General features: G+C 39.1%; 1 protein-coding gene across 5 annotated transcripts in view; it reads right to left on the bottom strand.

Moving 5' to 3' along the window:
• The window catches only part of Alas (5-aminolevulinate synthase), a 68,063-nt gene extending 41,666 nt beyond the window's left edge, over positions 1–26,397 (bottom strand). Inside the window, exons 1-4 of one of the 5 annotated variants that reach the window (XM_072306468.1) lie at positions 26,382–26,397; positions 12,578–12,707; positions 11,981–12,035; positions 10,595–10,876 (exon numbers count right to left, since the gene is read on the bottom strand). In XM_072306468.1, coding sequence (XP_072162569.1) covers positions 10,595–10,856 — 262 coding nt within the window. In that variant the 5' untranslated portion in view covers positions 10,857–10,876; positions 11,981–12,035; positions 12,578–12,707; positions 26,382–26,397. Of the gene's footprint in view, positions 1–10,594; positions 10,877–11,980; positions 12,036–12,472; positions 12,804–26,381 lie in introns of those variants that run through there. The other 4 variants (XM_072306469.1, XM_072306471.1, XM_072306470.1 and 1 more) reach the window with 4 other exon arrangements.

The following is a 26,397-nucleotide window of genomic DNA, read 5'->3' as shown; positions in this document are numbered from 1 at the left end:
CCCTTCATTTGACTACAGAGTAAATGGCACTTCCATTCATCAATGCTTATCTTTTAAGGACTTAGGCGTAATTTTTTATTCTAAATTGACTTTTGCCGAGAATATAAATTCTTTCGTATCGAGAGCATATAGAACGCTTTACTTCATTCGTAGGAAATCCATGCGCTTCCGTAGTGTTTGGACTTTTGCACGTATCTTTATATGTTGCACTTGTTAGGCCCATCCTGATGTATGCGTCTCAAATATAGTCCCCATCTGTTCAAGTCCTATCGAATAAGCTCGAGGATTTTCAACATCTTTTCCTCAGAATGGCGTCATGCAGAACTGACCTTGCTCTTTCTCACCTTGACCATGATTATGGTGATATCAGAAATTTTTGGCATATTAGTAACCTTAAGTCCGGCCGTAAATTCTGTGACCTCATGTTTCTTTTCAAATTGTTAAATGGGTTTATTGATTGCTCTGATTTAGTGAAGTTGATTAATCTTCACGTTCCTAGTCAGTAGTCAGGTTCTTAGAAGGGGTGGGGCACTCTTCAGCATTTCTCATGATCATAGCAACTACTGTAACCTCTTCCCTATAGTTAGGTTGAGTGTCCTGAGTAGTCGCTGCTATTATTCATGTGATCAGTTTGATGTCCCAATTTCTCATTTTAAGAGCCAGGCCAGGGACGCTTAATATGTGTTCAATTCATTTCAACTAACATCTGTCATCTTATTTGCTTTGTTATTCTCTTTAATTTATGTTGTTTTTATTCTTTTTGTCTTCATCTCACTGTCTTCTCACTACCTTTGCATTGTTGTGTTTTTCGTAATTGGGTTCGCCCATTGAAAATAAATAAAGTAAAAGAAAGTAAAACTTTCAGAGATTTATATCTACCCTCTGAAAACTTGATTTAGAGCTGAGCCCCAAAAATTTAAGTTCCCTGGATAGCGAAGGGCTCCAAACTTTGAATTTTCAGTAACTTCAAAACACTTGATATTGGAGAAATCCAAATTCAAGAAATAACACCAAAGTACCAATGTAAATTGCTCCAAAATAAAATTCCTTTCATTGCCCCCCCCCCCCCCAAATAATCTATTTATCTCATTATAACATATTTGAAAATTTACTGAAATTCAAATTTAACAAATTTTAACTGGATAACCTATATTGAGCTGATTCTATTTTTCCCCTCCTCCTCCGAAATGTGGAACGGCTAGTATAAACTTAAGTGTAGTGCTAGATTTATTCAGTTATTTAAAATAAAATTGGTGTTCCTGGGCCCTACAAATGGAATGAACATGCTAATTTAAGATTTTTGTTTATGGTGTCCATGAACTGTGAACAGAATGATGCATAATCAATTGCGACACCTTCCTCATAATTTTGAGCGCCCAAAAACATTATGTAGTAAAATATGAAGCTACTTATCGAAGAGTTTTTACATGGGAATCTGTGAATGAAAAGCAGAATAAATTAAGGACCCTGCACACTCCGTATGGGAGGGAATGTGTGTCCTCTTTGATTTCCAATTTGTTATTGACTGAAATTCGCCTATGGATGATGATCAGAAGTCATTATTGCGCCAACTTTTGACAAGCCACCGTTTTCGCACAACCCGCAATGAAGGTCTCAATAATTTCTAGGACAGGCCAGCTGAAATCAAAACGCAGTGCATGCCTGTCTGATAAGGATGATATGATGAGAGAAAGAAACTGAATTATAAATACGTTGAAAGGAAAATGCATGCGGAATCCAAGTTAAGACTGCCGATGCCGCTTAGCTGCTGATCACAATGTACTGAAAAGCGCTGGGGTTTCCCTGTGTACGTTGTTTACATACACTCGACTGACCCGACCCGAGCTCAAGTGCTGAAACGAGGGATCTCTTTGACTTTTTACCGCTGCACTGCCTTCATTTAAGAAAGGAATCAAAACTTCAACTGTGGATTGTGCAAAAACGGTGCCTTTAGGGCGGGAACTGGATAAAATTGTGTAAACAAAGTTTTCTTGGTTGATTTTTGCTCAATGTCACTTACCCACTTATATTTTTTTAAATTTACATCATTTATGGTCCGTCACTGACCGATTAATCTCATTTGGGAGTAACGAACATCTAGGACTGGAACATATGCGATATTATTCCGTTGCCGCTCTTTATTTGAATTTCAAACTTGTCCCGATTTTGCCGCCAAGTGGATGCCGCGAATTAAAAGCCAAGAAGACTAACAATGGTGACAAAGAAGCTAATGTTGCCAACAACCTTAAATCCGAAAAAAGCTGTGGTGAGAAACTTTGATATGTTAGCGCCTTTTCAGCTTCCGCCCTTTTATCAAACGAATGGGTTATTGATTCGGGCTCAAATTCGATGCAGTCAGCATCAGTGGTAAGCCTGATCTGGAAATGCCGAAAGTCAATAGACTTCACAAGTTCCAGGTGAATTGTTCTGAAGTAAGTCCACCTGCGATTTCGTCTGAAACAACTCCGAAATTTGCTATTCTTGCTGTAGATAGGCAAATTTGGCATCATATGCTAGGGCACATGAATGGTCGTTGCCTAAACCGCATGCAGCAACTGTCCACTGGTATTAACTTCCCTAACTTTGGTAATATCCCGTGAAAATGTTGTATCCATGGGGAATTAACCCATAAACCAGCATCAAGGTGCAGAAAAGGTACCCGAGCTACCAGGAAATTGGAAATCGAGCATTTTTAAAATCAAGATATTATGGTCTGACAATGGAACGAAGTGCTGCGACAAACGTTTTGAAGAATTTTTCGAAGAACATGATATCCCCAGCCAAAGAACTATTCCGTACACTACAATTCAAAATGGTGTTTCTGAGCGAACAAATCGCACGATCATCAAAAAAGCTCGTTGCATGCTTTTAGACTCAAAACTTGATGTGAAATTCTGGAAAGAAGCAATGATGTGTGCCATTTATTTCAACAATCGCTCTCCAACAGCTGCTGGCAACAATAAGACATCTGAAGAAGCCTTCACAGGCAAGAGAGTCGACGTGAGTCAGCTCCGAGTTTTTGGCTCAAAAGCATTCAAGCCCATCCCAAAAACTCTAATGAAGAAATTCAACACAAGATGTGAAGAATTCATCATGGCAGGGTAAGTGGAAAACACCTAAGGTTATCGCTTATTCGACGTTGAGACACCTGGAAAAGACACCTTCGGTATCGAAGTTCAGTCGATTGAAAATTGTGCAGAAAAATTTCAGTCTGAACCTGGTCTAGAACCAGAATCTCATGAATATGCTGAATATGAAATTTCTGACACTGAAGTACCGAAAGTGCCCATGAATTGTGAAAATCTAGTGCGCAAAAATAATGCCAATAATGATGTGCGCAAGAGCCTTGAAATCTAAGATCAGGAGAGTTTGGTTGACGAAGTTTGACGATTTCCGGTCCGTGATCGAAAACCCAAAACTTATCCTGATTTTGTAACGCTATGTGTGGAAGAGACCCCTACATCGTACCAACAAGCCATTAAAAGTGATGACAGCTCCAAATGGCAAGCTGCTATGTGAGAAGAAATCACATCATTGAAAGAAAACTCAACCTGGGTACTTGTTGATAGACTACAGCTTAAAAATATTGTTAAGTGTAAGTAGGTGTTCAAAGTCAAAGAACCGAATTCCAATAACCCAAAATTTAAAGCCAGGCTTGTAACCAAAGGCTTCACACAACATTTTGGCACAGACTACACAGACACTTTCACTCCTGTTATTAGTAAGCCCTCCCTTAGATTGTTGTTTGCATTATCAGCTCAGCTATAGTCCATTTCACAAAACCTGAGACTTTTTCTTCGGCATTGATATCCGTAAATGGCAACGCATCAGTCTCGGACTCTGTGACTGGACCGCTCGCCGGACACCCTCTTTGGTTCAACGACCATAGGCTGGCAACCCGTCCATTGTGAGGGTAGGAACAATGGACACCCTTCATCCCTCCTTAATGAGCCCTAGTACCGGGACCAAAATTCTTTTCTCACTGAATAATTCATTTTATGGCGTGAAAATTTGGTTCCAGCGTGAAATTATGATAAAAACCCACTGAAATTCAGTCCAATTGTCTCAATTTTGAGCTAATATACGACGATTGCGTATGACCGCGATTCGCCTCGAAATACCGTATGTCAGCTTAAAATTGAGATAATTGAACGAAATTTTAGTAAGTTTTTATCATCATTTCAAGTTGGAACTAAATTTTCACGGGACAAGATGATCTTTTCAGCGAGAAAAAAATTTCGGTCCGGATACTAGGACTCACTAGGGAGGGATGAAGGGTGCCCATTGTTCCTAACCTCACAATGGACGGGTTGCAGGCCCATGTTCACTGAACAAAAGAGGGTATCCAGCGAGCGGTCCGATCACCGAGTCCGAGACTGATGCATTGCCATTCAAGGAATTAAATGCCGAATAAAAAGTCTCAGGTTTCGTGAAATGGACTATAGGTTTAACTATTCAGCAATTAGGTGTAAGTAAACACATTGTCAGCCTCTTTGAATGGCGAGCTGAAGGAAACGATTTATAAGGAACAACCAGAAGTATTTGTTTTAGGAGACAAAAGAAAAGTTTGTCTCTTAAAAAGGCTATGTATGGCTTAAAACTATCCTCCAGGGTTAGGAATGAGAAAGTAGTCTCAAAGCTAACTGAGTTAGGTTACACCAAATCGGAATTGGAACCTTGTTGCTATTTCAAAATCAATAATTATGATTCTTGTACATTAATTGCCCTCCATGTCAATGATTTTCATGTATTATCAAATGATGATCAGGAAACATGTGCACTAAAAAGAAAGGACCCCGCACACCTCTTATGGGAAGCTGCACCACGACCGATTGCCTTCTGACTTATGCCTTATGACTTATGTTTTTCGATTCTCCTCAAGATGCTGATCAAAAGTTATAATTGCGCCAACTTTCTACGATGCACCGTTTTCGCAAAAAACCTAAGAGAAGATTCAATTATTCAGCGATAAAAAGCCAGAAAGATTCCTCATTTCAGTACTCGAGTGAACAAATCAGGGGAACTCCCGCACTGAGCGGCAGTCTTATCTCGGATTCCGCTCGTCGTTTTGCTCGACCATCCAAATCAGATTCTTGAGGAGCATAAGGACAGGAAAGTCTGAGCGTCTACCGGGCGAGTGCGGGAGAGAGATAGCCTCTGAGTTGGCAGGTACAGATAAGAAGACGGACACGCGCTACGTTTTTTCCTTATTTACATCGGGCCTGTCCTAAAATGCTTTGTTCTTTTTTATTCATAGTCGCCGAATAATTGAATCTTCTCTTAGGTTTTTTGCGAAAACGGTGCATCGCAGAAAGTTGGCGCAATTATAACTTTTGATCAGCATCTTGAGGAGAATCGAAAAACATAAGTCAGAAGGCAATCGGTCGTGGTGCAGCTTCCCATAAGAGGTGTGCGGGGTCCTTTAAAGATGACTTTCAGTATCAAAGACTTACGTCTGGCCAAGTCTTGCTTAGGTTTAAGCATTGAACAGTCAAAAAACTCGATCAAAATTAATCAAGCTCCCCTCATTAGAGATCTACTACAGTACTTTAACATGGCTTATGCAAAATCGATGAAAACTCCTATGGAACACAAATTGTCCTTAGAACCCAACAAACAAGGACCTCTAATGTATTTAATCGTAAACACTCGCCCAGATACCTATTGCTTTTACCTGCAGCTATTAAAACTAGTTTAATACTTGTTATAACTTACAGCATTAGAAAGCTGTGCAACACCTTCTTAAATGTCTTAAGGGAACAATTGACCTAAGTATTATTTACACAAAAAGTACAGACGATTTGACAGGATTCTCAGATTCAGACAGGGGACATAATTCCCTTGACCGCAAATCTTTTGCGGAAATGTTTTTATGTATGCTCAGGATCAGGACCCAATTTCTTGGGAAGCAAAAAAGCAGGAATGTGTTGCTTTAAGCGGTACAGAAGCTGAGTACATAACTACGACTCTAGCAGCCAAAAGGGCAATCTTTCTTAGATTTATTTTAAATGAACTTCTTTTCCTTGACCGCCCTATTGAGTTAAATAATGATAACCAAAGTGCCCACAGATTAACCAAAAATGATGTTTCATTAACGAACCAAACATATCAGCATCAAATATCAGGCATACAGTTGCAGAAAATCAAATTCTACTTGCATACATTCCTAGAGCAGAATCAGTTGCTGATCTGCTTACTAAAGGGTGATTTCACGATAAAAGAAATAGTCATGTTGCCAAGGGTTGTAAACGACTTATGGCAAAATGATTGAAAAGCAAGTTGATAAATCAACAAGGATGATGTCTCTGCACTTATCCATGCTAAAAAAATATGATAAATTATGATTGTATTTGGTAATGAAAGACTTTAAAGGCCGATAGTGTCCGGACCAACCCCGATTTTAAAGCAAAAGATCAATTTGCGTTAGTAAATCAGTACTGATCATGGATTCTTTGACAATATTTGCCAAAAGGAGACTCTAAGGTTCCAAAAAATTGCCATTTTGAACTGAAATGTTTATTTTTTGGTACTGGTAGTGCCGCCATGTTTACAGGGACATCCGGCAGTCCCAGGGGAGCAGCTGATATCTGTGATTCAGTGGCTTGTTTGTCAATCACTATAACTTTGTACTGATTCAAAATAGTTCGTGCCAAAGCTGGAAAAAGGAAGGTTAATACCTTTAAAATAAAGTAATGAAATTTGTTTAAAATTAAGGCACCTTCATTTTTAGAGTGTTGCACATTTCAGCTATTCCTGTTATCATGAAATCACCCTAAAGCGTTGCCCAGTCTGCAGCATCGCTTTCTGACTAACATGATCCTGAAGTAAAGCTTCTATACTTTTATCATTAAATAAACCACCTTGAAAATAAGAGCGCACCAATTTTAAACAAATTTCATTCCTTCATTTTAAAGGTATTAACCTTCCTTTTTCCAGCTAAAGTACGAACTATTTTGAATCAGTACAAAGTTATAGTGATTGACAAACAAGTCACTGAATCACAGGTATCAGCTGCTCCTGTGGGACTGCTGGAGGTCCACGTAAACATGGTGGCACTACCAAATTATGTTGGTCACGTAACCGACACTTGTATATTGAAACTTGACACTTGACACTTGTATATTTGTAATTGTGAAATGCAAGATGATACAAAAGATGAAACTTGGCAATTCTTGAGATATGAGGTGAAATTAGTGCTGTCTTAAAAGTTTTCTACACTTTGGGGACTTCCTGTTAGTTTAATAATATTAAATAGGTAGAGATTTTGTGTAGTGTGTAATTAGGGCCACATGCCTAAAAATCACCGGTTATCATCAAAATTTTAGTTTTCATTGTGACCAAAGCCAACTTAACAGTAATAGTTTGGTCAAGAAGACTTTGAGGAAAGTTTTGAACTCCTGGTTTCATCTGGCGAGATAAACCATTCACTTGATACAACTGCAAAAATATGTTGCCAACTGTGGCAACAATCTTTCTAATAACTAATCTCACTAAAAAATAAACATTCCAGTTCAAAATGGCATATTTTTGGAACCTTAGAGTCTCCTTTCGGCAAATACTGCCAAAGAATCCATGATCAGTACTGATTAACTGACGCAAATTGCTCTTTTGCTTCAAAATCAGGGTTGGCGACCCATGACCGACCGGACATTTTCGGCCTTTAAAGACTTCTATTGCCGAATACAATCATGATTAAAATGAAACAGAATTTAAAACTCACTAGTCAGCGAAATTACGAAAACCGTCCGACGCGCGATTCGACCCGTTGGATCAACATTAGGGCGCGACTGGTATGTTTTTCAGATATGCGGTGGTTGCTGGGCCTTCCTTTGTTGTCCTTGTTGCCAGATGTTCCAAACAACTTTAATAATGTGTTGGGTGGCGGAAATTCTACATTCATCAGGTGGTCTTTCTTTTGCTTTTGGATGAAGATATTTTCCCAACATGTCAGTCTATTGACATTATTTTCTTCCTTCAGTAATTGAGGTTCAAAATCTATGTCGTGTTTTTCTTCCCAAAAATGTGCTGCTATTGCTGTTTTTTCTATCGCTTGATTTTTTGTGTGTCTGGCGTGTTCTTGAGCTCGAATTTTTATGGATCTCGACGTTTTTCCTATGTAAACTTTAGGGCAATTTTTACATTGTATTTTATACACTCCTGCTTTTTGTAACCTGTCTGCCTCATTTGTTATTTTTTTGCCGAATTGTCTTCGGAATCAGTTTGGATTATAAAAACACAATTTTATATTGTATGAGTTGAAAATACATTTGAAACTGGGCCAATATTTTAGGTGGTAGGTAAACCTTCTGTATGTTCCTTCCGTTTTTTCTATTTTTGACAAGGTTGTATCATTTCTATCCCTTTTAATTTTTCCCAGTAATTTTTGGAGGCATTTTTCGGGCACTCATTTTTCTTACCAATTTCCACAATCCGATTTATCACCACTGTACCACCACCATTGTACCTACCACCCAAAATATTGGCCTAGTTTCAAACGTATTTTCAACTTATACAATATAAAATTGTGTTTCTATAATCCATACTGTTTCCAAGGACAATTCGGCAAAAAAATAACAAATGAGGCAGACAGGTTACAAAAAGCAGGAGTGTATAAAATACAATGTAAAAATTGCCCTAAAGTTTACATAGGAAAAACGTCGAGATCCATAAAAATTTGAGCTCAAGAACACGCCAGACACACAAAAAATCAAGCGATAGAAAAAACAGCAATAGCAGCACATTTTTGGGAAGAAAAACACGACATAGATTTTGAACCTCAATTACTGAAGGAAGAAAATAATGTCAATAGACTGACATGTTGGGAAAATATCTTCATCCAAAAGCAAAAGAAAGACCACCTGATGAATGTAGAATTTCCGCCACCCAACACATTATTAAAGTTGTTTGGAACATCTGGCAACAAGGACAACAAAGGAAGGCCCAGCAACCACCGCATATCTGAAAAACATACCAGTCGCGCCCTAATGTTGATCCAACGGGTCGAATCGCGCGTCGGACGGTTTTCGTAATTTCGCTGACTAGTGAGTTTTGAATTTTATTCCATTTTAACTGTTGACCTAGTCTGGTACTTTTTAAATTTTTAAAATATAATCATAATTTATCACACAGGGTGATCCAAAAGTCCCTTCCACCCCCTCTAACTTTTTACCTAATTGAGGTAAAGATTTGAAACTTGGGGGATATTTCTAGGTCAAAGGGAGCTACTTTTTGGCCCCCCTAAAATTTTCAAGGGGGGCTCCTTAGGGAGGCAACGGCCTCCAACTTTTAATTTTCAAATGAGAAGACTCCCTTTGTGATAACTTGTTCGAAAGAGCATAAAAAAGAAAACTTTTCGCGCAAACCCGAAGTCAATATCTCAAACCGTTTCAAAATGGCGGCCGGTTAAAGTTCAAAATGGCCGAAAATTCACACCGGTCATTTGTCGATGGATTTGCGCGAAAATCGGCATGTAGGGGTATTTTGACAAGAGAAAAACGAATTTGACGTTAGATTTTCAAAAAAACCGAAATTTCCAAAATGGCCGCCGGTTAAAGTTCAGAATGACCAAAAATTGATTTTTTTAGAAATCTAAGTTCAAATTTGTTTATCTTATGCCAAAATACTCTCAAATTCCAGGTTTTAGGCAAATCCGTCAGCAAAAAACTGAGGTGACAATTTTCGGCCATTTTAAACTTTAACCGGCGGCCATTTTGGAAATTTCGGTTTTTTTGAAAATCTAACGTCAAATTCGTTTTTCTCGTGTCAAAATACCCCAACATACCGATTTTCGCGCGAATCCATCGACAAATAACCGGTGTGAATTTTCGGCCATTTTGAACTTTAACCGGCCGCCATGTTGAAACGGTTTGAGATATTGACTTCGGGTTTGCGCGAAAAGTTTTCTCTTTTATGCTCTTTCGAACGAGCTATCACAAAGGGGGTCTTCCCATTTGAAAATTAAAAGTTGGGGGCCGTTGCCCCCCAAGGGGGGCCCCCTGAAAATTTTAAAGGGGCCAAAAAGTAGCTTCCTTTGACCTAGGAATATCCCCCAAGTTTCAAATCTTTACCTCAATTAGGTAAAAAGTTAGAGGGGGTGGAAGGGACTTTTGGATCACCCTGTATTTTTTTAGCATGGAGAAGTGCAGAGACATCATCCTTGTTGATTTATCAACTTGGTTTTCAATCGTTTTGCAGAAAGACTTAGTGAAAAAGATTCCTTTTAATGTGGAATCACCCATGTCTGTCTTAGACTTGATGGCGCAGCGGTCTTGCATGTATGCAAGTTCTTGTGTGTCTTTCTTATGAAAAAAAACCTCTCTACTTACGGATTGAATAGTGCGGATATTAATGGTTTCCCTAAAATTCAACAGAAACTCCAGAGAATGCTTCGTTTGTTTAAAAGAATTAAAGTTTGCTGATGTTAACTTCATGAAAGGTCTGAAAAATGTCTCCAAGAAAGAAGTGAGAATTTAAAGAAACAACTGGCTCTAAAGCAGATTTACTTACAGGGAATAAACAAATTTCTGAAATTTCCAGAGTGAGGCATTTACTAAAACAAGACATTTGAATGAGAATGCAATTATACGTGACTTGCCTTCTGAACTCGCAGGAGAGAGATCAATCACATCATCTTCCATCTCCTGACTTGCTTTTTTCACGATGGCTGATTCTTTATTCGCCTCTGCCAAAAATGGGCACTTCTGAGCACCCTCCATGATTTCGGCACTTTCTGTACAATTTAGTGTGTTCACCATCCTGGACATAACTGGACAGTGAGCTCCAAAGTTTTTCAATAAACTTTGACTGTAGTTACGGATGTAAGAGTTGGATAACCTTGCAAGGAATGGACACGGCATCTTGATACTAAGCAAAGAACCTGTAAGAAAATAAAAAATCAGGAGGTTACAACAAAGCTTTCGCCTGCTGAGATAATGGTTTCATAGTATGAATTAAGACTAAGTCCAAGCATACAGACCAACTTAGTAATTTAATCTCGGAGGGATTGCGCCCTGCCAGCTGATTTTTTGGCATCAAACCTTTCTTCAAAACTTCTTTTTTCAAGTTGCGGCTATTAACTTGTGCGAAATAAGTGTAAAAATTAAAATCTTAGTATATAATAAATAAAAGTTCAGAACACATGAAGAGAAAAATACTTTTTGTCTAAGAGGATTAAGAGATTTTGAATAGTATGTAATGAATCTATTTCAGTGGTTTGCTGGGATAAAAATGATGTAGGTATAATGAAACAGATTTTTATGACTTAATAAAGAAGAGGCAAAGAACAAAGAGGCAAAACACGCCAGTCTACACACACAAACTGACTTGATACAAGACTCTACATAGTGCAGAGTCATGATGACATCACCTTGACTCGCTGATCGGATGATCATCAACGAGTGTCCAAAGTGGAAGATAAAATCTGCTTCACAACCATAGCTTGGCAAATGTTAGATCACAGGTTCTCTAAAATGAGTTCAATGAATACATGAATATGCTGTGGTTCTGAGAAAACAAATTTTCGGGGAGGCCTCACAAATTGTCCATGAGAATTAGGTATACAAAGCTGAAAGAGTGCTGAAAATTTATTTATGACCTTTAAAATGTAGGGAAAAAGAGAAGTGGATTTCAATTAAAAATAGGACTTAGGGGAGGGTTGTGAGCTGGATAAATTTACAAAAATTGGAAGATGAGTATCTACAATTTTGACACTACAGAGCTTGAAACTTAAACTGAAGTAACCTCCATTGCAGCAACTTTACCTTGACCTACCAACTAACTGTCAAAAGACCTCATTCCAATCAAAAGAGGGGAAAAGAAAAAAAACTGTGATGCAATTTCATGAATATTTATGAGAAGCAATGGTATGATACTGATTATGAAATGAAAAAGGAAAAGGAAAAGAAAAACGGAATAGTTACTTCTTTTAAAAAATGGAAAATTTAAGTAGCAGGAAAGAAATGTTACCATCATATGATATTACCTGCTGTAGGTGAGGAAGTGAGATACGAGACCAGCCTAGAGTTAGGGCGGGTATGCTGAAAATTGAATTGAAAAATCATGTAACAATATAGGAGAGAAAAAGCTTAAAATGGAGATAAGGTTATTGACAAGGGTTAAAGCTATGAAGGAGGCTGATTGTTTTGGCGCTCTTCCATGGATACCTACCTATTGTTATGAGTGAAAACAGTGAGGAAGAAGGAACGACGCAAATACTAAAAGAGTCCCAAATAAATTAGGTTTTTTCATGTAACTTCCAGAGAGATAGACAAGTATGTCTTGCATGGGTGTTACACAAGGAGATTTACATAATCTCTCCCTTACAGTTGCCAAGCATTTATAGTGCGTAATCTGAGAATTTCTAGACTTTTTAGAGAAGAATGCAGAACTGCAGAAGAAATTAATTATGGAACACAGTAGAAATAGACAATAAGGGATAAATAATCTATTAAGGCAGGGTCTGATACGAAATTACCTATGCTGAATTACAGATTATTGGGGCCAAGAGATCTGTTCGGCAACTGATGGGCAAGCAGGTGGAGCAAGCAAAGCTTAATAAAGAATCCCGACAATGGTATACCTTGCTTAGTTGTAACTTGAGTAATCACAGACTTTCTGATACTTATGTGCTGTTTCGGCGAAACGTCACTTCACCACTGTGTCTCGAAACTAACTACGATTCGACTCGACCTGCTGGCTGCAACGATTAGCTGGAAGGAAGAAGTCAGTCATTCAGTCAAATCGAAACTGATCGAAACTAGCTAGCTTCGCTACTACTGATATAACAGTAGTGGCCCAGCCCAGCTGATCCAGAGAGTATAGCCCGTATCACACGATCAAAGCAATCAAAGTAGATCTCTCAAAGTGGCGCATCGATGCGGCTGGTGGAAGATGACTAGATGAGGGCAAGGTAGATTTACACAGGTATGGACAGAACTAAACAACTGGCCTCTGATTGGCTCTCCAGCGGCCCCTTAACGTCAGCCATTTTGGATGTTTTGATTATTTTGATTTATTATGTTCGGTTTATCGTTTGTCAAAATTTTGTGGGATTTTTTGCACAATTTTGGTTATGCGATATTAATTTTAGCGTTTAAACGCACCAACGTTTGAATGTTAATTTGATTGTAATTTAAACGGGCCCCTTAACCTACGCAGAGTTAAGAAATTTCATGAAAGATTTATAAAAAGAAATTTCATAATGAAATTTCATGAAATTTCATGAAATTTCGTGAAATTTCATTTAACACGCAGAATTCAGGATTAAACCCTTGAAACTTATGAATCTCCTTAAGTTCATTTGTATGCACGTGGTAAACTGTGAAAGGGAACTTTAGAAATGCCCAGAAAGTTGAGTAAAACCGCAAAAACATAATTTTGAATTTTTTTTCCTAAATTTTGGTTGAACACACAGCGCACAGCCGTACCAGTTGAACACCAAAATAAATTTTACGGATAAAGTAAGACGTTAGCTTTCATATTCGGAGCAAAACAAATTTCTTGACTATAAAGAATCCTAGTACCCCCTAATAGTATATCGTTCTATTTTGGTAAGAGAGGGATCTTGAACTATCTTTGAAACAATTTAAATGATTTTTTCATTTGTCTCTGATTTTTTTCAGAAATTAACAGTTTGAAATTTGAAGTTAGGGTCCCCGGTTCCCCTCCCCTTGATAAGCCAGAACTGCCAGAAGAGAAAGAGTAAGAGAAGACCAGAAGAGAAAAGCTGAGAGAAGACCGCGCTCCAACTGGTCTAATTGACGAATATTATTCTCTTTAAAAATAAAAACAAATTCTGTTAGAAAAAATAAGCATTTTTGACATTTTGTCGGTCGAAAGAAATTTCATTGGGAAAAAAGAAATTTCATGAAATTTCTTGTGAAATTTCATGAAATTTCATTCGATGAAATTTCTTTTAGCAACTCTGACAGAGTTAAGAAATTTCATGAAAGATTATAAAAAGAAATTTCATAATGAAATTTCATGAAATTTCATTAAATTTCGTGAAATTTCATTTAACACGCAGAATTCAGGATTAAACCCTTGAAACTTATGAATCTCCTTAAGTTCATTTGTATGCACGTGGTAAACTGTGAAAGGGAACTTTAGAAATGCCCAGAAAGTTGAGTAAAACAGCAAAAACATAATTTTGAATTTTTTTTCTTAAATTTTGGTTGAACACACAGCGCACAGCCGTACCGGTTGAACACCAAAATACATTTTACGGATAAAGTAAGACGTTAGCTTTCATATTTGGAGCAAAACAAATTTCTTGACTATAAAGAATCCGAGTACTAAGTACCCCCGAATAGTATATCCTTCTTTTTTTGTACAAAAGGGAGGGAGGGATCTTGAACTATCTTTGAAACAATTTAAATGATTTTTTCATTTGTCTCTGATTTTTTTCAGAAATTAACAGTTTGAAATTTGAAGTTAGGGTTCCCGGTCCCCCTCCCCTTGATGAGCCAGAACTGCCAGAAGAGAAAGAGTAAGAGAAGACCAGAAGAGAAAAGCTGAGAGAAGACCGCGCTCCAACTGGTCTAATTGACGAATATTATTCTCTTTAAAAATAATAACAAATTCTGTTAGAAAAAATAAGCATTTTTGACATTTTGTCGGTCGAAAGAAATTTCATTCGATGAAATTTCTTTTAGCAACCCTGTGGATAGACGATCGAATTCCCAAGTGTCGGGAGTCATCAGTCTTAAACTCATTAATTTGCTTCATTTTAAAATGAAAACTTGGCAGAAATCAAAGACATTGAATCACGTTGACCGTGCGTTCGGCTCGGTTTAGTACTGGCGGAGCGAGGCAAGTCTCTCGGAGCCCCATGATGGGAGGGCGGGGAAGGGGAGAGACGAGAGAGCGTGTGTCCCTATGGAACGCCGTTAGTGTCAAAACCCTTTTCTTGCGCGCGCGGAATTTTTTCTGGCGCGCGGAATATTTTTCCGGCGCGCGGAAAGAAAAAACCCGTTTTCGATGAAAATCTCTGAATTTCCGGATTCCGCGCCGGTTTTCGATATATTTGCGCCGTTTGTGTCAAAACTATTTTTGTCGGCGCGCCGCTTCAAATCTGTTCCGCGCGCGGAATTTTCGATATATCGATTCCTGCTCGCCGTTTGTGTCAAAACTATTTTTTCCGGCGCGGCGCTCCAAATCTGTTCCGCGCGCGGAATTTTCGATATATCGATTCCTGCTCGCCGTTTGTGTCAAAACTATTTTTTCCGGCGCGGCGCTCCAAATCTGTTCCGCGCGCAGAATTTTCGATATATCGAAAAAGTGGCGCGCGGAATTATTTTCCGGTGCAATGCCGGAAAAAACTGTTTTGACACGATCGGCGAGCAGGAATCGATATATCGAAAATTCTGCGCGCGGAACAGATTTGAAGCGGCGCGCCGACAAAAATAGTTTTGACACAAACGGCGCAAATATATCGAAAACCGGCGCGGAATCCGGAAATTCAGAGATTTTCATCGAAAACGGGTTTTTTCTTTCCGCGCGCCGGAAAAATATTCCGCGCGCCAGAAAAAATTCCGCGCGCGCAAGAAAAGGGTTTTGACACTAACGGCGTTCCATAGTGTCCCAAGCACTCGAAGAGGCAATGGAGAATTTATGCCCGCGCTCGGTTTTTCACGAATATCTCGTTTAGAGTCCATTTTCAGACAAAATTCCTGAGAAGAAAAGTTATAGAACACATAATTTTACACCCGATTAGCATTGTTTCATTTTTCCGAACTAATTATTAATCAAGGAAAATAGAGTCCCTTTATACCCAGAGTTAAGACAACTCGATTATCAGCTGACTGGCAGCGGGCAGCCGGCCTTGGGTGGCCATGGAGGCCGAAACGAGTGCACCCAAACGAACGATATTGAGGGATAAGGATCAGGAATCCTGCGATGTCTGTCACACAAAAACAATAACATCAACAAATTGATCAATTAAAAAGAAAATGAGATTGGTTTGTGGATAATTTCTTAATCTATTTTCATTTTGGACCGATGGATATAACAATTTACTCTTAATAAACCACAATTAGGTAATATTTTCATTATTCTTGTTCACATTCAAGGTACCGCCATCTAGGTGCACTCGTTTCGGCCTCCATGAGCGAGAACCAATCAGAATTGGATTTTTTTTCAGGCCACTTTCAGCCCAACCAAAAGTGAGTTGTCATAATAAGGAAAACAGCCTCACAATCCGACAAAAATTCACTGGAGCCGCCAGGAGCCGCTACTGCGCATGCGCAGATGTGCGCAACTGGGACACACGAACTCATCGATGGGGGTCGGTGCCACCACTCATCACATGCGAATTTTTAGAAGTTGCTTCGCCTTCCGTAACACAGGATGCACGATCTACGTGATTCAATGTCTTTGGCAGAAATTTTTCCTGTGGCAGGAAATGATGAATGGTGGCACTCCATTCTGATCTTACTTTTTTGAACAAAAATAAAGTACGGCCCGTCAATTTTTGATGGTAGATGGTGACCAGCAGTCATCAGCATGTCTACTTTGATCTAGAGTACCTATTTTAAGAGAGTATATGGCCACTGAGCCCCATGGAGAGGCTTTTAGGACCCAAAACTGTTTGTTCTGGTTTTTGAGGATAGGAGGGGGGTCATTGCCAACTTTTGACGGTTATCACCAACCGCACTTGCTGCCAACCTCCCTACATCGAGGATAATTTTTCTCAAAAATTGCACACGATTAGCCTTTAAAATATGTAAAGGAGTCGCAATAGTGCATTTGGGTAACGTTCTCATTACGAAAAGCAAAAAAAAAATCATTTTGAGTCATTTTGCATTACATTAATTTATGGCGTCCACCATTTTTGGGTCCTAAGGGCTCCATTCAGCCTATGATGGCAGAGCCAATCAGAGGTGGTAACACCAGTGGCCATACTCTCTCAATATAGGTACTCTTGGGGGATGAAACTTTGGGAATGTTCCTAACTCAAAGGGGACCATCTTTTTTGGGGGGGGGGGTCAAAATTTTGGTCTCCCCCCCCTCAGGGGGGGTCGGGGGCCCCCCAACTTTTTTTTCAAATAGCAACCCCTTTCTTGTGATACCTCATTTGAAAGAGCATAAAAAACTAAGAATTTTGGCGAAACCGAAGATCAATATCTTAATTTTTGACCGAGTTATGATAGTTCAAAGGTCACATTTGACCTATTTTCAAAAAATCATAACTCCGGTTTAAATTATCGTAAAGAAAAAAACAAAACGAAAAGATTTACCAAATTGTCTTTGCTTTTAAGTAAAAATTGTAGAAATCACTTCGAACTATCACGGTCATCCAATTTTCCCGCGAAATAAGCCAATTTCCCCTAGATTTGCCTATTTGCCTCCACATTATCTCAGTAAGGTCAAAATCAGTTCAACATTACGTTTGCAAGTCCCCAAATTTCGGGAAAAGTTTTAAAAAAAAACGAAATTTAAACGGTCAAATTTAATCACCTTAAATTTCGTTTTTTTTAACTTTGCCCGAAATTCGGGGACTTGCCAACGTTTGAGTACCTTTATAGACAGAGTATGGCCATTTCTGTTCCGGTTTTTCATTGGTCGCGAGCAAATAGGCTGACACGATGTTCTTAGGGCCGTAAATAAACAAACAAGATGACCGTTATCAGGGTTTTTGCGTTTGGCCCAGATATTCCATACCAAATTTTCATCAAAAACCAAAGTCTGTCATCGGGGTCAAACTCGCTCCTAATGTAAACAAACGAACGGAGACATAGTCCGGACATAAACAAAGCGGACCCAGAGCGGACTTCCTCGAGATGTTCCAGACTCAATTTCTCAGCGTTAGCGTTTCTTCACCTCGACAAAAGAACTTTCGTCCGCGTCTAACATTTATCCCTTTCGTAAAATCAAATATCAGTTACCCCGTTGATCTGTTCATGGTGATTTCAAGTGAAATTGCGGCGAGATACTCCAGACTCCTAATGTAAACAAAGCGGCCTGTACCTGGTCGAGATGTTCCGGACTCATTTCTTCATTTACGTTTCTTCATCTCGACCAAAGAAGTTTCTCGCGCATTCAAAGTAACATTTTCCGGTTCCATTGTTAGAGAAGAAACAAGTCATTTTGTTGTAAGTTAGGATAATATTTGTGTTGATTAAGTGGCTTGAGCATTGGACTACCTGGCTGCGCCTTGCATAGCTGCCTCTATATCAAGATGATTGGGAGAAAAGCTTACTGGTTGATGTGCGAATCTGAATCCTAAATCCCTAGGAACGGTAGTTGTGAAATCCAGACGGATGTACAATGCTAGGTACCTTGCTCCTCACTCACTTTCTCATGGATGTTCGCTGGTCTCTCCAAGGTTCTGGTTTTGCGATGCGTTGAAGCCAATGCTTTAAGTTTAGCTATAACAACCAGGCTTCGGAGATACTAATTAACAATCCTAGCAGTCACCAAATTCTCCAGCAAACCCGCATAGTTGTCTATTAACAGCTGAAGAAGCAATGGAAACCGTATTTACCTATGACAACAAGATTTTTTCCGTTGGAACTCTGATAGTAAGTATGAGGGGGAACTATCACCTTTAAGGCACGTTTCTCCATGAATTTTCTTGTTTTTTGGCATCAAACTAAGTAGAACTCAAGGAAAATGAGGCAAGACTTTACAAGTTACCATGTAAGGTTCATCTGCTGAAAAAATAGAATAAAGTCTAAAATTCCTAATGAACATCACCAAGATGGTTCTGCCACCAGCAGTTCATTTTTTAAGGCACGGATCAAATACTGTGGTTATCTATTATTCTCACGGTGCCCATCAAATTATAGGTAAGAAACCTAGTCCTGTAATAATAATGGCATGGAATGACGGGCTCTAATTGGTGACTTGACCATCCCCAATAAGTTATCGAAAGAATTTACTTCTTAAAAGATCCTTTGCGAATAAAGCCAAGTAAATATGCGGATAAAAGTCCCGTGTGATATGTGAAGTGTACTTATTCAAAGTAATTTCAAAGGGAAGGGATGAAATGTTCAAAAGGTAACGTCCAAATTTGCAAAGTTGTAGAGGCGCTAGGCACAAATTGGACAAGGTGCCGCTAAGTAATTATTAAATGAATTTTTTATTGTTATTAATTACGGAAAAGAGGAAAAGAGAATCAGGCCGAATGCCAAAATCCAAAATTCGAAAAGTGTAGGGGCCGAACCTTCTTTGAGATTACGGGCGGCGAGCGGCAACCTGATTGGCTACGAAGATTGCCGAGCATGGCCGAAGGCCAACTCGCCGCTTGGTAGGTGTTGACGGCGGTTTGACAAACAGCAGTTTTTGGTGAAATGTGGTCCGGAATATCTGGGCCAATCTGTTCACTCCCGTTATCAGCAAGCAAGATTGAGGTTATGCACATCTAACATCTTCCTGTGATAAAGGTGAAAGGCAATTTAACAATGTGTTCATGTGTTTTTCGTGTGCTATTCGTAGATATGCTCGTTTAAATTGTTACTGCCGCATAATTGAAATTTTTGTCAAATTTAGCTTCTCATCGATGTTACGGTGAGCGTGAGCCGCCATCTTCTTTGTTTATTTACGGCCCTAGGAGCATCATGAAGCCTAAAAACTCGTTGACCAATCAAAAAGCGGAACAGTTTTCCTGTAGTAAAAAGATACGAATGGCCATACTCTGTCTTTCAAGGTGGGTTTTTCCGACTGACGACTTGGTCGACTTGATAGTCAACAGGGCACCCCGAATACGCACTGGATCGGTGCAGTTCGGCGGTGGCTGGTGCTCGTTCGGGGTGCTCGATTTTCTTAAACAACAATGGCGGCGAGGTTTGCGCGGGTTTTTTGAATTGACGCTGACGTGTATCCGACGCCGCGCCGCCCCGCAGTGCAGTCTTCGCAGGCGGCTTCTTGTCTGAAGCTTTTAAACTGTTGCAATCTTATTCTTCATTATTATCTCGTAACTTCAGTTGTTGAAATGCCCAGAATAATTTACTTTAAGCGTCAATTGGACTGAGTTTAACAGAAAGGAACCAAGCCACATCAGCTATTGCCAAGTTTAACTGGGCAAATAATTTTTTTACGAGAGAACGTTTGTTCGGATTTCTTTGAAAATTTTAAGGAATTTGCTTCGTACCATGGAAAATTTTCACTGAAATTTACACAAAAATCCGCACAACCGTTTTCATGTAAAAAATTAAATTGCCCAATTAAATTTGGCAATAGCTGATGTGGCTTGGTTCCTTTCTGTTTAACGCGGTCCAATTGTCAACTATGTATGTTGAACCTGTAAATGAAAAAAGACCTGTGAAAAAGTGAATAATTCATTTTGAAAAGAAAAAATAAAGAAAAAAAAATAAGTTGTGTCTTTCCTTCATGTTTTTTTTTAAAAGGAATTATTATAAATTAGTTTCACCTTGGAAAAACCCCTAAAAGTCTCATTTATCGGCCAGCCTAGGAAGGAAAAAAACAGTGTGCTAAAGTTAACCGCGCGAAAGAAGAAGTTTTGGACGTAGTCTTCTTTCAAGGGCATCAAGAGCTGCTATTTCCCTAATCTGCCGGATCCCATTGGAGATGTTGCATGTGTGAGGGATTTGCGATTTGACCATTGATGCTTATATAAAAGTTCGCGAGAAACACGAGAAATCGTCTCCCAAGCTTAAAAAAAGCGCTCAAAGTGAGGCCAAAATGGAGGGGATATCCCACCCTACCCTGAGAGTCTACGTCTACATCAAAACAAACTCTCCATGCAAAGATAGGGAGCAAATTCATTAGCAGGGTTACCATGTTTTCAGTTTTGGAGTCCCCAAAATAAAGTGGCTCCATCGTGTTTCGCGCGAACTTTTACATTAGAATCAATGGTCAAATCGCAAATCCCTCACGCATGGAACATCTCCATTAAATCTCTCGTATAGGTAAATAAATTCTGAATGAAAATTTTACCTCACACGGCGTTCGTTTTAGAAAGTTTAAATTTTTTATGAAGACCACCCGCGATTTTCTTCGATGAAAGTGTTAGAAGAGGTCCCTATATTGAAAAAGTAAAAACCGCGAAATCGTAAGTGGGGCCATTTTTTCTTTCGAGTTTTTTTTATTTATTTTTAAGGGTAAAATGGCGGCAGAGTGAGGGCTGAGGGGCCAATGTGTGACCACCATAACCCTCAACCCTCTGGTCAAATTAAGTTCAAATTTCATGTATGTTAGTCTTCAGAGCTTCCTCAAACGTTTTAAACCCTCCCTTATTATGATGCGGGTGATGGGGCAATGTGGATTTTGGTTTGCGATTATCATTAAAAATCATGGAGAAAACTTATTATTTTACACTGTGTGAATAATTTCAAATCTACCTTGATGAGGGCATGCGATGTTTCCATATTTTCGTTTTATGCAATAGGAAAATTATGTTTTCCAGAAAATGACAATTTTTATATTTGATTGAAACCAGTCCACGCTCATTGATCAGCGCTACTTTTTACATAGGCACATCAGCTTTAATTGACGAATTTTGACATACAATGGAGCATTATGTCAGTCATTTAACTTCAATTTATAAACGCAATCTATTCACGAAATTAAATGAACGTGAATCGATGTTGGCGGATTTTGTTCAAAAAAAATTCCCGGAGTAGGTATATGTAAAGAATAAAATACCTATAAGAAAAAATAGTCTTTAATTTGCGAGTAAAAAGGAAACAAAAACCGTTCAGAGATTTTGCAGATGTTCGCGAAGAATTTAAGTTCCAATCTCTTAAATCTAAAGAGAGAAAAAAAGAGAGAAGAAAGAAAAGAAAAGAAGAAGAAAAAAACGTCTACAAATGATGAAATTTCAACTTTTTCTTTCTTTTTTTTTCTTCTTGAAGGATGACAATACTTCTTCTACCCTAGAGAAGCGAGAAAGTAAAAACTTCAAGATTCTCGTTCAGTGATTACGCGGGAATAAACAAGCAAACCCAATTAGCGCATGAGCCTCCAAAGTTTATTTCTCGCTCAAAGATTTTTTCGCTGATTTTTGGAAATCTGGAACAATGAGCTAGAACAAATTTTTATCGCTTAGTGAGTCTTTTAAGTTTTTTTTTTTTTTTTTTTTTTTTTTTTTTTGGGGGGGGGGGGCTTTTTTTTATTTTCTCTTCTTTTCCTAGTATAGCTTCATGTCACAATCACTCGCAAATCTTTTTGAAGGAGATAGGCTCAGAATCAACAGTCCCTCTAAAACTTTTTAAAACTTCTTCTTTCGGTAAATTTTAGCATATTTTTTTTTCCTTCCTAGGCTGGCCGATAAATGAGGCTTTTAGGGGGTCTTCAAGATGAAACTAATTTATAATAAACTATTCCTTTAAAAAAAAACATGAAGGAAAGAAACAACTTATTTTTTTTCTTCATTTTTTCTTTTCAAAATGAATTATTCACTTTTTCACAGGTCTTTTTCATTTACAGGTTCAACATACAAAGTTAACAATTGACGCTTAAAGTAAATTATTCTGGGCATTTCAACAACTGAAGTTACGAGATAATGATGAAGAATAAGATTGCAACAGTTTAAAAGCTTCAAACAAGAAGCCGCCTGCGAAGACTGCACTGCGCGGCGGCGCGGCGTCGGACACACGTCAGCGTCAATTCAAAAAACCCGCGCAAACCTCGCCGCCATTGGTGTTTACGAAAATCGAGCACCCCGAACGAGCACCAGCCACCGCCGAACTGCACCAATCCGGTGCGTATTCGGGGTGCCCTGTTGACTATCAAGTCGACCAAGTCGTCAGTCGGAACGATTCCTATAAAGGTACTCTAGCCAACGTAATAATGTTTTTAAATGGACGTATTTGGGGGTCCGAACCCCCCCTTAAAATTAGTTCGAAGTGAATTCTACAATTTTTACTTAAAAGCAAAGACAATTTGGTAAATTTTCCCGTTTTGTTTTTTTCTTTAAGATAATTTGAACCGGAGTTATGATTTTTTGAAAATAGGTCAAATTTGACCTTTGACTTATCATAACTCGGTCAAAAATTAAGATATTGATCTGCGGTTTGTGCCAAAATTCTTAGTATTTTATGCTCTTGCAAATGAAGTATCACAAGATAGGGGTTGCTATTTGAAAAAAAAAAGTTGGGGGGCCCCCGACCCCCCTGAGGGAAGACCAAAATTTTACCCCCCCCCCCCCCCCCCAAAGATGGTCCCCTTTGAGATAGGAACATTCTCAAAGTTTCATTTCCCTAGCTTAATTCGTTCAAAAGTTAGCAGGGGTGGGACGGACTTTTGTTACACCCTGTATAGGTGCTCTTACGTCCGGCTCATGAAGCCAACGAACTACACCTCTAGAATGGTTTTGGCTGACCAGCAGTGTTAGAGACCCGTAGAGGTGTCGTCAGCTAAAATAAGTTGACGGTTGTTTACTTTCGGTTTGCAAGCGCCAACGACGAATTTGATCCTCTGAACAAAGCGGCGTCCGCTACTATCCACATTGAAAACATCAGTCTCATGATCGTATCGTAAAAAAACTTCTTATCAGTTATGATTTGTGACTTTTTTGTGGTTGTGATTTCTGTGTGGCTAAAAATTAAAGTGTTAAAAGGTTTGAAATTATTAAAAAACTTACCTACGCTTGTGTTCTTGCTTCTGAGAGAGTCAGATGTTTTCATGTGGATAGTATTGACGCGAAAACGCCTGCGAACCGAAAGTAAACAACCGTCAACTTAGCTGACTAGAGTCCCTTTATACCCAGTGTTAAGACAACTCACTTTTGGTTGGGCTGAAAGTGGCCTAAAAAAAAATCCAATTCTGATTGGTTCTCGCTCATGGAGGCCGAAACGAGTGCACCAAGATGGCGGTACCTCGAATGTGAACAAGAATAATGAAAATATTACCTAATTGTGGTTTATCAAGAGTAAATTGTTATTTCCATAGGTCCAAAATGAAAATAGATTAAGAAATTATTCACAAACCAACCTCATTTTCTTTTTAATGAATTACTTTGTTGATGTTGTTGTTTTTGTGTGACAGACATCGTAGGATTCCTGATCCTTATCCCTCAATATCGTTCGTTTGGGTGCACTCGTTTCGGCTTCCATGGCCAGCCAAGGCCGGCTGCCAGTCAGCTGATAATCGAGTTGTCTTAACTCTGGGTATAAAGGGACTCTATAGCTGACGACACCTCTAACGTTTTGAACAGAGACTAGTTTTGAAGTTGATATAGGTTAGGTTTACTTGGGCTCACACAGCAGGCTGCCATCTAAACTAGAGTCCCTGTATACTGAGAGTCAAGACAATAATGCGAATCCATTTCTGATTGGTTAACCGGATTTTGGGCCTTCACAGTGTCACAAACGGGAATAAAGATTACATTTTCACCAATTGCAAAGATTATAATCTGGAATGGACCGAGGAATTTCGGGTTCGACAAGGAACAAACGGAATGAGAGAAGGAACGGAGAAAGGAATTTAAGAATGAGCCGATCAAAGAATTAGAGTCCCTTTATACCCAGAGTAGAGTCCCTTTATACCAGAGTTAAGACAACTCACTTTTGGTTGGGCTGAAAGTGGCCTAAAAAAAAATCCAATTCTGATTGGTTCTCGCTCATGGAGGCCGAAACGAGTGCACCAAGATGGCGGGTACCTCGAATGTGAACAAGAATAATGAAAATATTACCTAATTGTGGTTTATCAAGAGTAAATTGTTATTTCCATCGGTCTAAAATGAAAATAGATTAAGAAATTATTCACAAACCAATCTAATTTTCCTTTTAATTGATCAATTTGTTGATGTTGTTGTTTTTGTGTGACAGACATCGCAGGATTCCTGATCCTTATCCCTCAATATCGTTCGTTTGGGTGCACTCGTTTCGGCCTCCATGGCCAGCAAAGGCCGGCTGCCAGTCAGCTGATAATCGAGTTGTCTTAACTCTGGGTATAAAGGGACTCTAACCCAGAGTTAAGACAACTCACTTTTGGTTGGGCTGAAAGTGGCCTAAAAAAAAATCCAATTCTGATTGGTTCTCGCTCATGGAGGCCGAAACGAGTGCACCAAGATGGCGGTACCTCGAATGTGAACAAGAATAATGAAAATATTACCTAATTGTGGTTTATCAAGAGTGAATTGTTATTTCCATCGGTCCAAAATGAAAATAGATTAAGAAATTATTCACAAACCAATCTCATTTTCTTTTTAATTGATCAATTTGTTGATGTTGTTGTTTTTGTGTGACAGACATCGCAGGATTCCTGATCCTTATCCCTCAATATCGTTCGTTTGGGTGCACTCGTTTCGGCCTCCATGGCCAGACAAGGCCGGCTGCCAGTCAGCTGATAATCGAGTTGTCTTAACTCTGGGTATAAAGGGACTCTACAAAGAATGATCAAAGATTACGAAAAACGTTCAATTTGTGTAATCTTTATTCCCGTTTGTGACTCCATGACGGGTGTTGTCTTGACTCTCAGTGGTATAGCGTCCAGCCCACCTACAAACTAGGGGCCTCAAAGAGGCTCATCGATGGAACTGTTGACTGTTGCCTTTCAAAGATCGTCGGGCCGACGATCTTTGAGGGTAACCGATGTATTCGGGATACATCACGGATCAGACCTTGAAATTTTCAAGGCATTCCGTGCAGAAGTGGCTGAGAAGTAGAAGAATTAGTGCCAGTTTGAGAGCCCCAGTTTGTACGTACGTGGGCTGGACGCTTATAAAGGGACTCTAATCTAAACCAAAGACATAAAGACGGAGTGCTAAAAGCAAAAAATGAAGCTTCTTTTCAACCACCTCTACTATTGGCTAGAAGATTGGCGGCAAAATCGGGACAAGTTTGAAATTCAAATGTAGGGCGGGGACTAAATAAAATTGCAGAAACAAAGTATTCTAGGTTGATTTTTGCCCAAATTCACTTACCCACTCATATTTTTTTAACTTTCGGTTAGTTTTGGTCCGTCGTCGACCGATTAATTTCATTTGGGGGCCGCTGCTAGTTTGAAACGGCGGTACACATCAACTCACACTAAGAATTTTTTTTTTTATTATTATTTCTTTTGATTTTTTTATATTTTCACATGAAGTATCAAAGAAAGGGGGGTGCAGTTTGAAATATTCGATATATGTGCAGGGGCGGGACCCCCTGGGGGGGGGGGGGACCTAAAAATACAAATGTGTGGAAAAGATGTCCATTATCCCCCATCAAAAATATTGCATACACGTGTTCCGGAGTTTTTTGATAGGTACCTATATACCTATTCGAATTCGTTCAGAGGATATTTAAGATGAATACATTACTATAGACACCTTACACACGAATTATTGAACAAACGACAAAAAAGCGCTGAGTGTAGAGGGGGGGGGGGGGTCGATTTAAATTGTGGAATCAAAATAAGTTTCAAGTCGGCACAAAGAAAATGCGGCTCTCCAAAAAGGACAAGTCTCGAATGGAAATAGAGGGAGATGGAAAACTCACCAGCATTATAAAGACT

This window comes from Bemisia tabaci, chromosome 1, assembly GCF_918797505.1.
Source record: "Bemisia tabaci chromosome 1, PGI_BMITA_v3".
In the NCBI taxonomy this organism is placed as follows: domain Eukaryota; kingdom Metazoa; phylum Arthropoda; class Insecta; order Hemiptera; family Aleyrodidae; genus Bemisia; species Bemisia tabaci.
The sequence above is the reverse complement of the archived record's forward strand: the minus strand, read 5'-3'. Positions and strand labels throughout refer to the sequence as shown.